This window comes from Heteronotia binoei, unplaced genomic scaffold (assembly GCF_032191835.1).
Source record: "Heteronotia binoei isolate CCM8104 ecotype False Entrance Well unplaced genomic scaffold, APGP_CSIRO_Hbin_v1 ptg000072l___fragment_3, whole genome shotgun sequence".
Classification (NCBI taxonomy): Eukaryota; Metazoa; Chordata; class Lepidosauria; order Squamata; family Gekkonidae; genus Heteronotia; species Heteronotia binoei.
Genome location: NW_026799990.1, coordinates 144,089 through 159,585, shown reverse-complemented (window position 1 = coordinate 159,585; position 15,497 = coordinate 144,089). Strand labels below are relative to the sequence as shown.

Sequence of the window (15,497 nt, the reverse complement as noted above, 5' to 3'; positions counted from 1 at the left end):
AACGCTTAAAAAACCCACTCAGAATCCTCTGAGGGGAAAAACTGGGGGAAAACAGATGAAGGGAAAGCCCCGAAGGGCAGTCCGACAAACACACACGGAAAAACTGTTTTTTTTTTTTAAACTATCTATCTAACTAACTAACTACACTAACAAAAACAACAAACGGGCTATGTACACGAGAAAGGCAAAGGCCAAAAAACTCTCACCAGTCTTAACATTTTTGGGCATGCCTGCAGCACAGAATTCCCATACCATTCTGCCTCCTCCTCTTCCTGTCATTTTACATCCTGTAATATGCTAACCAACCACTGGGTCCTATAATGTTGCCTGGCCATTAAAGATGGGTCTCAGGAATAAAGGATGAAGATCATTGTTCTATGAGGTATACTGGTAAACAGCCATTTTAATCCTACTATTCCAAAATCTGATCTTAGGTCATCTTTACTATTTAAAAGTTTAAGTACATCATTACATTCCTGAAAGATTATGACCTTGGATTAGATATTCAGTCTGAGGAAAAATCAGGAACAAAAAATTTAAATATTTTAAAATTAATACAGTAAGAATGAATGACTCCTACAGCCACAAAATATTTTATTATGCTATAATTTTTATCACTCTTAATATCCTCTTGCCCTCCAGTAAGGGTCAGTCACCAGAAGTTGCCATGACTTCCAGCTGCAGACACACACACACAATTTAAAAAAATGTCCTTAGGAAAAAAATACCAGGTATTTTACTGAACAGAATATTTAATTCATTTTTACCCTGCCTTCTTTCTCAAGGGGGATTCAAAAGTGTCATACATCATGCTTTCTTCCCCATTTTATCTTCGTAACAACTCTGGGAGGTAGGCTAGGCTGAGTAAGTATGACTAGCCTAAGATCACCCACCAAGTTTCCATGGTATACTGAACACATTCAGCTGATTTGAAGTTAACAGTTGTAAGTTTTCACATTGGTGCCTGATTTCAATGCCAGAATCCAGCATATTATTTCATTCTTTTATGTTGAAATCAGTGGGGCTTGATTTTAGCTGGATTACGCTCCCAAATCTTTGTTAGTTGTTTTCAGGGCTTTTTTTGTAAAAAAAGCCCAGCAGGAACTCATTTGCATATTAGGCCACACACCCTGATACCAAGCCAGCCAGAACTGTGTTCCTGTGCATTCCTGCTCAAAAAAAGCCCTGGGGTTCTTTTTGTAAATGACAGTTCAATACCGGAGATGGCTAGAATGGATCAAAGGACAGACAAAGTTCCTAATCTTCAAGAAAAATGGAACTTGTAAGTGATCAGCATACACACTTGAATTTTGCTTTTCAGAAAATAGCTCTTTAGAAAACAGTACATCAAAGAATGACACTCCCCACCAAAAAACGCTAGAAATTTATAAAACAGCTAGCATCCATAGCATTAATAATAGTAGAGGAACTAGAGAAGCAAATTTACACATTTAACCTTATTAACTGTAGATTTGGACTTTATAATACTAGCTGCAGATACATTTGTTCCTTTCACTGCCTTTTTTTTGCAGAACAGAGTGAAGGCTTCTACACTGGCCATTAAGGGCAGAACTGCCCCATTTTGCATTTCCTTCCCTCTGGCCATTATCATAAACTTATGTCTTAATTCAACTTTTTTTTTTGGTCACTGTATTATCAAACGGAGGCTCCTTATGCTCAGTCGCTCAAAAACACTGTTCCATTTGTAATAATTTCTTTTTCAAGTACCCTGTATACAGCTGCTCGATGCTTTTGTAGCCTTCTCATCTGCTGCAGGGTCACGTTCAGTCATTCATTCAGATAGCTTTTATTAAAAATCACAGCCTTCTTGTTTGCTCACTTCTTTTTTCTTTGCCCCTGCCATTCTCCACTCCCCCCCTTCTCTCACACACAGACAGCTACAACCTTGGCTGGGGAGCGATCAGACAATTACACAGGTTTACAACAACAGAAGAGAAACAGGCAGACAAAAGGTGACAGCAGTCTCATCATGGCATCAGCAGCTCTACAGTTCTTTGCTTTCATTTTAGCCTTGTTTGGTGTTTTTGGTGCAATCACAGCTGCCTTGTTGCCCAACTGGAAGGTGAACGCAGACGTGGGTTCAAACATCATCACAGCCATAACTCAGATGCAAGGGCTCTGGATGGACTGCACATGGTACAGCACCGGGATGTTTAGCTGCACACTGAAATATTCCATCCTCTCCCTCCCTGTTTACATCCAAGCTGCGCGGACCACCATGGTTTTGTCTTGCATCCTCTCAGCTTTTGGAATCTGCATCGCCACCGTTGGGATGAAGTGCACCCGCCTGGGAGGGGACAGGGACACCAAAAGCCACACGTCATTTGCAGCAGGAGTCTTCTTCATCCTTGCAGGAATATTTGGATTGATATCAACAGCATGGTACACGAGAGAGATCATTTCTAATTTTCTGGACCCAGCAGTTCCAGAAAGCAGTAAGCATGAACCAGGAGGAGCTGTTTACATTGGATTTATTTCAGCAGGACTTCTACTCACGGCAGGTGCAATCTTTGGCACTTCCTGTTTTAAAAAGCAGCAGGGAGCCTGGATTTACCCTAATAAGCCACACCAACAGTTTCCAGGTGCCCAGCAAGAGAACAATTCAGGCTACAACCTTAAGGACTATGTGTAAATATAGTGGCAAATATTAGCCAGGGTTCCTGTACAGTCAAGCGCAGCTTTATTTACTGTAATTTTTTTAAGTTAAAAAGTTTTCTGTTCTTAACAAAAGGGTTGCAGTTAAATTTTTGATGAAGTATATTCTAGCTACCCTACACAGAAAAAGGATACCTAAAGTATAAATACTTGTAACAACCCTTAGTTTATTGCTGAAATTGCTTTGCATCTTAAATGTAATAGGAAAAAACAAAATGAAGAATACAGTGTTAAACTCTTTTAGCATGCAAAAGTTGTTCATGTTTGTCATGTGCTAAATTTAATTTCCTCAGGGGTCTCAGTTTAACTATGGCACCAGCAAAGCCTATTGTGCCTCGATAAGAAACCCTATGTATTGTTTCCAAATCATAGCTACATCTGTCTTTCATTGTGAGTTCCCAACTACCATGGTAACTAAATTTCTTCATTCAAAAACTCTCATGTATTTTCATGTCGGGGTTGAAAAGCTGACAATGCCATTCAGATGTTGCCAAAACTGTCCCCATCCCGTCATTCACCACCTGCTGCAGGTGCCATTTTTATTTCTGAAGAAACATCTACTTAATCCAACCACTGCAAATTTAAGGTCCAAACATCAGGACAGAGAAGAGAATGCATAAAACATTTTATGGCAACATTATATATTTTGGTCTATGTCTTGACTTCTAATACAAATGTTTCTGCAACTGATAACTAGTCAGTCCTTTGGTGTTATTTTCACCTATAACACATATCATATAATATATCATATAAGATCATATATAAACTTATCTGAAAGGCACTCTTGGATCAGGCCCCAGAGTTACTGGCAGCCTGCCACACAGAGCTCTTGCAGCAACTCCATTTGTAATTACTTTGCCAGCATGATGTTATTTGGTTAACACTCTTTGCGTCTCAGAACATTCTTACTAACATGCTGAAATTATTACTAGCCACTATTGGGAACCCCTCATTTCTATTGTGAGGAGAGGTCAAAATTGAATCTCTTGGCATAAAGTAGTAATACAAGGATTCAGGACACATAACATTTCCATATAACACAGGTATCATGAATTTATGTTTCAATGAAGGATTAAAAAGGTTAACATGAGCAAAAAAGCAGTGAATTGTAGATGGAGAAAGAAATGCATTATCTATATGTCAGAGCAGTAAACCACTTCTTACAATCAAATGCAAAACTGTTTTTAGAAATAAATGAATTTGTTTTACTGGCCTCTATATTTACTAGCAGAAATGTAACAAAAATGGATTTATGACATTTATTTGGCTACTACTACTTCACTCTGTACAGTAGCTACATTAGTTCTGTAAATATGCCAATATTTTTCAAGCACCACTTTTAAAGGATGTAGAAAATGTTATATTTATTTTTTCTTAAGAATCTTTGTCCACTGTATGTACAATGCAAATCTTAAGCGTCTAAAATAAAAACAAAGGTCTTCAAATAACCAGAACTAAAAAGGTAGCCATAAAGCAGGAAAATGGTCTAAAGCAGCATTCATGTTATAACCAATGATCTTTAGGCTACAGACTGATTATGAGTATGGCGTAAGAGGATCCTTCACATTTCAGACCCCTACAGATGACAACAATTCCTACAGTCCAGCCAATGTTTCCTCAAGAAGGAAAACTAGTAGTAAACAAGATACACTGCAGTGAGCTGGCTGAAGTGAATAGCTTATCAGGAGGTCTATAGCTGCAATATACTTTTTCCAAAGCACTCATGTACCTCAGTGGGTTTACTTTAGTGGTAGGACCGAGTATCCTCAGTGATCATTGTAAAAACGTGACCATTTTCTTCCTTGAAGATCAGCATTCTCTCTTTAGATGACCTCCGAAATTAGGAGGAAAATAGGTCGGAGGAAGAAGAGAATCCAAAGCAACATCAGGACATACTTAAAGTGTAATGCATGGCAACTGAGAAACAGTAGCAGCCCAGTAATATTGTATATTGGTCATCCCACTTGCTGAAATATTCAGTAAATAAAAAGATCTGAACATAAGGACATCATCTGAGACTGAAGACTCAGTAATTTCAAAAGACATTACACTAACCTTACATTAGTACAAATGATACATTGATCAAGTACAAAAGGGTTAAAAAAGCTAAACTACCAGACTCGGCTTTTTAAAAATGCACAATTAGCCTGACAAAGGCCACAAAAATACCTTGCAGGAAGAAAAATAACCAGCAATTGCTGCCAACAAAGTCATGTCAGAGCAAAAGAAACCCCACATGCAGGGAGATAGAGAAAGGAGACAATCATTAACACCAGTGAGCATCCTCCTTTCAGGCATCTATTGCTGTTACAATATTCGAGCAGAAGGACACATCATCTGATACCACAAAGAACATTATGAAAAGTACGCACAACCCATCACAGACACAGCAGATAGCATCCCATATTCATACATAAGGAACCACACATTGCTTCATCAGTTTGATAGCGCTGGCATGGTATAAGTTGTTGGACAATAATCTGAGTGATCCTCACTTTGCCATAAAGCTCAGAAGGAGGTGATCTTGGGCCAGTCATTCTCTTTCTTGCTAATGAACTTCACAAGGTTGTAGTGAGGTTAAAATATGGGTGGAAGTCGCATGCCTTTCAGCTCCCCAGAGGAAAGGATGGATCAAAATGAGATTAAAAGATAGCCACCACACAGCAGCAACCTCAAAAACAAAAGAAGAGCTTACTGCTAGCAAAAGGCAAGGCAAGACACAACAGAAACATAGGGCTCAAGCAGTCAAACCAAAGCACAGATGCAGCTTGTTTTCTTTCTCTACAGATAAGAGGGGAATAAATGACAAATGCAGGACCATTTGTAGACCCATACGGTTTTACACAAAGACAGTATGCTATTTCCTTTTAATAGCAAAGATGAAGAATGTAAATAGTTCTGAGACTGTCTAGACATGGGGTTCTCAACTTTTCTGAGCCTGTGAGCACCTTTGGAATTCTGACACAGGATGGTGGGCACAACCACAAATGTCAGGGAGTGAGGCCATGCATAACCATAATATTAACTCTTCAACATTTTAGGCAGAATCTCTGCTTAACAGGATGCCTTTTACAATGAACACAGTGTTTAAAAATATTTTCCTGAGTATGCACAGCTTATCTTCCGTCACCCAGCAAAGATCCTTGTGCTGTGGTGGCAGCCAGTGCCAAAGCAGCTTTTTAAAAATCTGCAGATTAGATCTCCAGTCGGCAATCAGAAGCCCTGCTGTATCTGGCCCTCCCTACTTTTTAAAAGCACTTGGTGGGTGCCAGGAAAGCTTGTGGTAGGTGCTATGGCACCCATGGGTACCAACACTGAGGGCCCCTATTCTATACTACTTTGAAGTGGCTACATAAAGATTTCTAGTTAAACTATAGCACTGAGGATGAAAAAAGGAGAATATCAGCACCGAAAATAATGGTTGTGCATTGATTAACACTTGGATTTCTGCATTACATATAAGAGCTCATACCATAATGCCAATCTGAATGGATCTCAGGTTTCATTCTTTCATGCTAACCAAAGAAAACAAAATAATGCAAAACCTAACAATGTTACATAATATAACCAAATAAACTATGAGAAGCGCACCTTAGTTCTGTATCTCTGAACCACTACCCTGTTAGCAAATCTATTTCATTAAATGGAAAGACTCCATACCAGCATTCCACAGTGAATCAATTACACTTATTTGGCACATTTATATGCTGTTTTTCATCCAAGCTGCTCAAAATTGTACACGTATGGCTCTTTCACTGAATCTTCATCAGCTTCACTGACAGAGAGCCAGCAAGCAAACATGCAAGAGCACAACTATTCTTAAAATTTAAACAAGAATTTAAAATTAAGTTTACACATCCAAAAGCCTTCCTCAAACTGGCATTTTTTGGGGAGCAACAGCTACAATATTTATCAATCGTTTATTTTTATTTATATTTATCTTTTGAAAAGCTCCTGGAAAGTAAATTTCCACAGTACTAATAATGACTGGGTCTGATGACTTTAGGCCAGAAGCATATCGAAAAGTAAATGTACATAATCACATACAAATGTTGTGTCGAAATTCTAATTCAGAATTAATAGGGAAGCAGTAATTGAGAAAAATACTTAACAATGGAAACAGACATCCTTATTCTGATTAGGAAACATTGTTTATTCTGCATCATTAAGAAAATGCCTAGTTTGCATTGTGTTAGTCACTTCCACATCTGCCTCAACAAAGCTTGTTTAGCTTCAGTGCTATTACTTCTTGGGAAAGGCTTTCAAAGCAACATCTGAGTATCAGCTTGCTGCAGTTGAGCTAGAACAGATTGGACCAATTTAGATTTTTAAAAATGATACTGGTTCATTTTTTTCGTTCTTGCTGCCAGCACAATTGTTAAGTCTGCATTCCTACTAAGCATTTCACAGATCTCAAAAACCTATACCTAGATCTTGTGTCAAGGGTAAGAGGTTACTAATCCATTTGCAAAAGCAGCTTTTCAGCTTACATTTGTTCTCTGGGCATTTGACAATTATTTTACAATCCTTGAAGTGCCAGTCTGATCAACAACAATACCTATTGTTCTAGGAGTCCATCTAATTTTGTTTGCTTGGAAGAATCTTCTTACATCATAGGAATTACTAGACAAAGCCAGCCTGTATATTATAATAGAGCATATACACTGCTAATATCAGCAATGGCAATCCAAAACTCATAAAAATCTGAGCAAAATTACATTCTCCAGGGATAGAAGCAGGATATTCCTCTTCCCTCTTGGCTACCAAATACCAAGGAGTCAAGGAACAGCACAACTGATACCCAAACTCTAAGAAGAGCTTTAAATACCAGCTGCATTACTGTGGATCACTGGCAAACTGAGACTTGATGCCTTTTTGCAGTTACACAATTGTGAAAATGAAGACACCTGGGCTGGAAAGGGTATGAGTCCAAGGCAGAAACTCAAAACTACACCAAGCACTTAAGTGAAGGAAAAGCAGCTATGTGGTTGTGACGGAAAGCTAGGGGTTAACCATAAACTGAAGACGCACAGGGCTGCGTCAGGTGACCTGAGGGTGGGGGCTTCAACATCATCCCCTTTTTGGTACTTGGGGAATTTCTTTTGTTCTACTGTGAGGCGCCTTTCATTTCTAGTATCACGTTGAAATTCTGGCTTTCCCTGAATCTCCTGGAGTTTCAAACTGTACATTTTTTCCTCATGTTCTCTCTCTCTATTTTCTGATTCCAGCCTAGCCATTTGCAATTCTTTCTCTCTTTCTGCTTCCCTTTCTCTGTGTTCTCTCTCTCTATTTTCTCTCTCTGATTCCAGCCTAGCCATCTGCAACTCTTTCTCTCTCTCTGCTTCCCTTTCCCTTTGTTTTCTCTCTGATTGAATTTTGGCCATCTGAATTTCTTTTTCTGCTTCTATTCTGGCCAATTCCAACTGTATTTTCATAGCCTCTATGCTCTGACTAGGATTCTCCTCAGGAATCTCTTCTTGTGTCTGCCCATCCCCCGTGGCTGTGGTAGTTCTCTTAGGAGGAGCCATTTCTGACAGGAATTTTTCACAGAACTGTCTTAATCCCTTCACTGCAGTGTCCCTCTACTTTCTGTGTGTCTTAGTGACACTTATTCTGGGGGTTTCCTTCGAAATCCCACTGCTGCCACCAATTATAGCAGCGCCCACCTCACGGTCTCACTGGACCTCTATATTTCAGTCTCTTCGGGGTGTTTTACTTGTTTAGTTGATGGGACCACAGCAGCTTTGTTTTTTCTTCCCACAAAATATAGGCTCTTGAGAACTTTAACATAAACCACAGATTTATTGTAACACAACATTCTTAACTTGGGGATATGGGAGATATTTACACAGGCTAATACGTTGTTCAGTTGTTTCAGGCTTTACATTCACTTTATCCTTCCTTTTGAGTCTCTCTCAGTTACACAGTTCACAGTTTCCCTTTAACTCACTCTCCACCTCTAGCCAAGGACTGGCCTCTTGGGATTGATGTGTCTAGTCTCACCCCTCGACTGGAGTCTCTCCTCTCAGCCCTTCTGGTGTCTCAGACCCACATCCACTCCCTCAACCACCTCACTAGATCTTCAGAGTTGTCTCTAGGTGTTTGTGACCGTTCAGGTCTTAACTGACTCACACACACACAGCCCTCTTGGCTGGTTTTCTCGAGTTTGTAGTTTCCGGAAGACTTCCCCGTCTCCACCTCAAGCTCCTTCACAGGATCAGCTGTCCTCCCAGCCTCGGTCAGGCACAAACTGACCCTTTCAGTCTCTGTCAGGCCCCAACACTGACAGACTTCTGACAGGCACCAAGTCTGTCAGACACCAACTGACTGAATGACTGCCTCAGCAGATTCTCCTTCTCCACTACTACTTTCCCTCCCTGAGAGTTCTGAGCACTAAGCCCCCACCCTCAGGTCACCTGACGCAGCCCTGTGCGTCTTCAGTTTATGGTTAACCCCTAGCTTTCCGTCACAGTGGTATATTTAACAGACTAGCTCTCAGGAGACACCATGGAATGCTGTGCTCACAGCATCAAAATCATTGTAAGAATTTAAAAGTATCCCCAGGCTCATCGGGGGAGGGCAGGGGGAGAAGGGAAGCAGGCAGGATCCTAAAACCTCAGTATTATCTGCATTGATGCAGTAATCTAACAAATCAAAACTGTGGAACAGGGGTTATTAAAATCAATATTACCACTTACAGAATATTTAATTTGCTGACAGCACTAATGAAATAGGTATCTTTTCAGTACATATTAAATTCACAAGCACTTATTTATACACGTTTTATAACTTGAGGTATTCAAGAGACAGAAAACAAATACCATCAGGTCTAACATGAAATAACTGCAATGATCCACATCAACCTTTCACTGTCTTGGGGTTCACTGATAAGGAAAATATGAATTATGAAGAACCATCTTAACTGAACATTTTCTTTCTTATATTCATTTTCCCTCCAGAATTCAGAACTATCTTGACTTTGAAATATAGCACAGTTCAATTGTTTTATTTTCATCCAGCAATAAATATTTTTTTAGTAGAGAATTTACTTCAAAATCTTCTGGAGTTATACAGTTGTGCATTCATTCCTGTTAAGAGACTTAAAGGAACTCCATGCCAGTCAGAATCAAACTCTGCATTCAACTTATTCCACAATGGAGTATCTGAAGTTACAGTACATGGATCTTATTACTGGAGAAAAAACAGACTCACCTCGGGCTTGGGGACAAAAGCTTGGCCCGGAATTGTAAAACAATTGTGAACAGTGCACAGATACTGAGACATAATAGAAAGTCTGCTACGCTGCCTGGATCCCGTACAAGCGGTCAGCCTCTGTGGAAGAAGACAGAAGAGGTTTTTTGCAAATAAATTCATTCAAATTATCAAACCGTAAGTTGTACTGGTTTTGAAAAACAAACAAAAATCAAAAGCCTCTTAGCCAAAAGTGTCCTTTAATATTTGTTTGAATGAATTGTACTGTGCAGTAAATACATGAAGGCTCAGTCAGCACTGTAGAAGTGATAACAGACCTCTACTTAGAATGTGGGCAAAATGACCTGAATGACAGCACTATGAAGCAACATTCTCTTTACTTTTGGGGGGTGGGGGTGGGGGAAAGAGTCCTAGAAAGAGTGTGACTAAAAAGACAAAATAAGAAAACGAATGTGAATTCTTCACTATCACATCCCTGTTCCTACTGGAATCAACATCAAACTAGAAGACATTTTACTGTAAGGTTTCAAAAATAGTATTTCATATAATTTTCTCTCCTAATATAGTGTGTGTACATTGTCGCTGTAGAAATATACTCTAGAAACTCTAACACAAAGTTTCTATGAAGCAGAAAGTATAAGCTAAAGAAGGATCAGCATGTAAAAGTTGCTTGGAGCAACCATTTTTAGCAGAAGGACAATACTTAAATCAGGGATGTGAAAATCATTCATTATGAGGGCCAAATTTGACATAAATGAGACCCTGCAGGGCCAGTCCATTTGTGTCATAAAATGTAATGCCAAGTAGCGAAGACATAAACTTTATAAAGAACACAGACAAACACAATTTTTTTTTTAAAAAAAAACTTAAAATATGCTTAAAAGATTAGCATGCTTGCAATATTTTGTTCAACAGTTTCTGATAGCTGATAACTCTTGCTCTGAATTATTACATTAAAACCAGGAGGCAATGTCTGTGCTGTAGCAATCCTGAGTATGCTGTTCAGGTGTTGTTAGGTGTGTGTCTAAGTTGCAAACCTACTTTTGATTTATTGACATTGCAAGCTTTTGTACATAAGCTGCTTCATGTGCTCGTCAGCCAATGGAGAAAACAGATGCTTTGCTCTGTAGCTCCTGTGCGATTGAGTAAGCCTGGCAAAGCAAGCTGTGATGCAGAAGGAAGCAAGAGAGAGAGAAGGAAGCAGATGACAGTGAGTTGCTCGCAGGCCTGTTAAGAACCCTTTGGGGACCTGATCTGGCCCTCGAGCTGCATGTTTAACACCCTTGACTTAAATGCTCTTAGTTGCAGTTAATAGTAACAGCTATTTATCTCAATTGTAGTGGAGAGACTAGTCAGTGCCACCAACACAGGACTTAAGGGCACAAACTGAAGTCTCCATAACCTTATTTCCTTCTTTGCAAAACTCTCTTCTATTTACACAGTACAAATGGAAGACATCTACATTTGCGCATCACGTACAATGATAATAGTATTACCTTCAAATATAAATATTACATAATTAGGGTCAAACTTCTGCAAATGAAGGAGGGTATGGAATTTTTTGCCAACTCTCTACCCAAACTGTAGATTTTCATCTCATATCCACTGCCTTTCCTAGAGGTCCTCTAAAGCTCAAGACAACATTTCAAGGATGGCTATAGTGGGGCTAGAGGGAGAAATGTTCTGTTTTGTGAATACAGCTTTGCTCGTAGTACCTCAAAGTCAGACTGAACCCAATAACCAAAAAACCCCCCCTTCAGATTAAGAGTCGAAGGACCAACAGAATTGGCAAAAAAAACCCACCCTCAAAAAATGGTGGTTTTAATGAGAAAAAGTACTAGAAGAATCTCAACAGGAGTTATCAAAGACAACTCTCCTATTGCCAGGATCATGCTGCTGCATTTCCTGTAGATTTAGCCCTTTTCAACTAACTACAAGAAACTTACTGTGCGTACTATTTTGCATCTCATTTAAAATACGTTATGTGCAGAAACACTATAATCTGTGTGTCACGTATTAAGAAAAAGAACTTGATAGCACATACAGCTGGTTGTGGCTATATAAAGCACAGACTGCATTTATGTTTTCAACTCTGTACTTCCCTTTCATTGTTAACAAACTGTTCTCCATTTCCAATCTTTTTTAGATCGGAAAGCCCAATCTGTTAGCCCTATCACTAAAGCACAGAACAGCAGTTCACACTATCAATTATTTTAGCAAACGGAATGGGAGCTTTTATGGCAAAACCCACATGGACTGAGAGCTGATAAAAGGGGTCTGCTTTGTCAAATAATTGCAGTGTCTGGAGAGCTTGGCTCAGATGATCCCTTCACCTTGACTAGAACATCTATGTATCTAATTCTGAACCTGGCCCCTGAGTATGGATCAAAAATTTTGATAAACTGGGGAGACCCCAGGTTTGCAGGGGGGGGGGATTATTTTTTAAATAAGGAGAATTTTTAAATAAGTCAAAATGTTAAAACACCAAGATCATGTGAGTTTTCCTTCCAAAGATCAATAGCCATTTCAGATACCTTACATAATCTAAACTGACTGTAGGTAGTTTCCGTTTGGAAGCTGAATTGGGGAGGGCAGAGGAAAACCTACCCAACATCTATCGAAGTCATTGGCTGTACAGGACAGAATGATGCTATTCACAAATGATGTTCATTGATTGTCCTAAAATCCCCATGTGCTGTCAGGGCACTGTGGTTTGCTGGTGGAAAAACTTACTCCAGGATAATGATAACCTTGGGCCAGGATAACTCTTATGATGATCGAACACTGCTAGTGCAAGGAGCAAAAGATAGATGTGACTGAAGGAGGAGCTTATCAGAAGATATATTGAAGGCAGCACAGAACTTAGGAACAATTCTACTCTTGCTCAGTGTTTGTTCTCACCCCTTCTAATGGTATAACATTATGCCTGCAACATAAACTGTGTAATTTAAACACACTTCCACTGGAATTCATAAACAACTCTAGACAATAGAGTCCACACTCTTCCTCAGTATCTCCTTGCAATGGAAGATAGAATTTTAGCTACCAACTCTTAGGGAGTTACTACACCATCGAATTCCATGACTGTGTCCAACCTGATATGCATGTATGTGTGTATACACACAAACACGCACACACACACAAAAAACCTCTTTTTCTCACAAAGCATAACTCAGCAAAAACAAAGCTACAACAGCTCTTCTGCAGTGCTGTTCATCATGGTACACTGGACAGGAAGACAGCAGCTAACAATTTTAGCCACAATGTTTGGTTCAGCAAGACAAAGATATAGCGATTAGAGCAGAGGTGTCTAACATGCAGTTCAGGGCCGAATCAGGCCCCTGAGCAACTGGCTGTCATCTGCTTCCTTCTCCTTATACCTTGCTTCCTTCTGCATAATAGCTTGCTTTGCAAGGCTTGCTCAATTGCACAGGAGCTACAGAGCAAAATTTCTATTTTCTCCATTGGCTGAGGCTCCTCCCTTGGGGAGGAATGGGGAAGAAATAGCTTGCTTTTGCCAGGCTCTCTCAATCACACAGCAGAGCTACTGAGCCTTCTATTGGCTGAGGCTCCTCCCCCTCCCAGTCCCCTGGGGAAGGAAGGAAAGAGTCAGAGCTTCCTTTGCTGAGTTCCCTGAATCCCATGGGAGAAATACAAAGAAAGCATCTTTAAGACCAATGTGCTAACATTTTAAGCATTTTTTAAGTTTAAAAAAATATATATTTGTGTTTGTGTTCTTTATAAAATTTATATCTCTGCTACCTAATTTTATATAATTACACACATGGCTCAGCCTGAAATAGCTTGGGCCAACCTGACACGACCCAGTCCAACAAGGTCTCTTATGTCAGATCCAACCCTCATAACAAATGAGTTTGATCCCCCTGGGTTAGAGCACTAACTAAGGGAGGCCTGGGTTCAAGTCCCTCTTAGTGCTCTAAGTAAGTTTGGACCAGACACTTTCTCACAGGTTGGTTGTGGAAATAAAATGGACAAAGTAAACCCAAACACAGTGCCCTGAGCCACTTGGAGGAAGGACAGGATTACATATATTGCTATAGACAACTTCATGGCCCCCTGAAGTCAAGTGTTGAAAATCCCATATTTTTGACAAGAAGGAGTGCCATTTCAATTGCAGCACTCATCCATGCGTAACAGTCAAAGTAGAGAAAAAGTTAAGATCCTGGGGGATAGCAAACTGACCTCCACAGGGACAAACTTTAACTTTTGGTTGCTACTCTTTTAACAATAGTTTTAGATGTAGAGAGGGTGTGTATGTGCGTGCACGCACATGCATGCATGCATGTGTGTAGCAAATCCCTATGACGGTAGTGATATAACCCAATATAATGTATCTTGGTATAAAAAACCTACAAGCGAATCTAGGAAATATACACTGCTGAAGTTGTGCTGTGATAATAGAATTAGCTGGAATCCTACTCTCCACTATAGATAGACCATGCTACAGCATCCTGCCAACTACTTCTGGCTCTTCGCACTTACGGTTCTTCTCTCCATAATGCAGTAAATTTTTTCCACAAAGTGAATTTCAGGACCTACAAAGTATCATAGATAGGGTCATTCTGCCATGTACAGCCAATGACTTTGGTGACAGGATTTTATCAGATCTGTTTACCAGAAACTCACTCTCTGGAAGGAGAGTTCCAGAGTTTCAGTGACATGACTGAAAAGGTCTTCTATCAGGTTGTCTCACATCTAACCGCAGAAGGTGAGGGGACCCAAAACAGGACTTCCAAAGATGACTACAGTGGTCAAGCAGGTTCATAAGGGAGTAGACAGTCCTTCAGATACATTGGTTCTCAAGCCATATATGGCTTAACATAAGAACATAAGAGAAGCCATGTTGGATCAGGCCAACGGCCCATCCAGTCCAACACTCTGTGTCACACAGTGGCAAAAAATTTTATATATACACACACACTGTGGCTAATAGCCACTAATGGACCTGTGCTCCATATTTTTATCTAAACCCCTCTTTAAGGTGGCTATACTTGTGGCCACCACCACCTCCTGTGGCAGTGAATTCCACATGTTAATCACCCTTTGGGTGAAGAAGTACTTCCTTTTATCCGTTTTAACCTGTCTGCTCAGCAATTTCATCGAATGCCCACGAGTTCTTGTATTGTGAAAAAGGGAGAAAAGTACTTCTTTCTCTACTTTCTCCATCCCATGCATTATCTTGTAAACCTCTATCATGTCACCCCGCAGTCGACGTTTCTCCAAGCTAAAGAGTCCCAAGCATTTCAACCTTTCTTCATAGGGAAAGTGCTCCAGCCCTTTAATCATTCTAGTTGCCCTTCTCTGGATTTTCTCCAATGCTATAATATCCTTTTTGAGGTGCGGCGACCAGAACTAAACACAGTACTCCAAATGAGACCGCACCATCGATTTATACAGGGGCATTATGATACTGGCTGATTTGTCTTCAATTCCCTTCCTAATAATTCCCAGCATGGCGTTGGCCTTTTTTATTGCAAACGCACACTGTCTTAACATTTTCAGTGAGTTATCTACCACGACCCCAAGATCTCTCTCTTGGTCAGTCTCTGCCAGTTCACACCCTATCAACTTGTATTTGTAGCTAGGAT

The 15,497-nt window shown here is 39.9% G+C and overlaps 2 protein-coding genes across 4 annotated transcripts in view; one reads left to right on the top strand and one right to left on the bottom strand.

The window, feature by feature from the left end:
• LOC132590508 (dimethyladenosine transferase 1, mitochondrial-like) overlaps positions 1-15,497 on the bottom strand; it is a 68,138-nt gene that overhangs the window by 35,633 nt on the left and 17,008 nt on the right. For all 3 annotated transcript variants that reach the window (XM_060263416.1, XM_060263417.1, XM_060263418.1), the window contains exon 6: positions 9,889-10,008. In XM_060263416.1, the coding sequence (XP_060119399.1) occupies positions 9,889-10,008 (120 nt within the window). The remainder of the gene's footprint in view (positions 1-9,888; positions 10,009-15,497) is intronic.
• On the top strand, positions 1,695-2,763 carry LOC132590509 (claudin-20-like). Its single transcript, XM_060263419.1, has one exon. The coding sequence runs from the start codon at positions 1,991-1,993 to the stop codon at positions 2,651-2,653; it is 663 nt and encodes a 220-aa protein (XP_060119402.1). The 5' UTR covers positions 1,695-1,990; the 3' UTR covers positions 2,654-2,763.

Excerpts from the sequence above, each read along its gene's own strand:
- LOC132590509 (XM_060263419.1), top strand. The coding sequence starts at position 1,991 with ATGGCATCAGCAGCTCTACAGTTCTTTGCTTTCATTTTAGCCTTGTTT.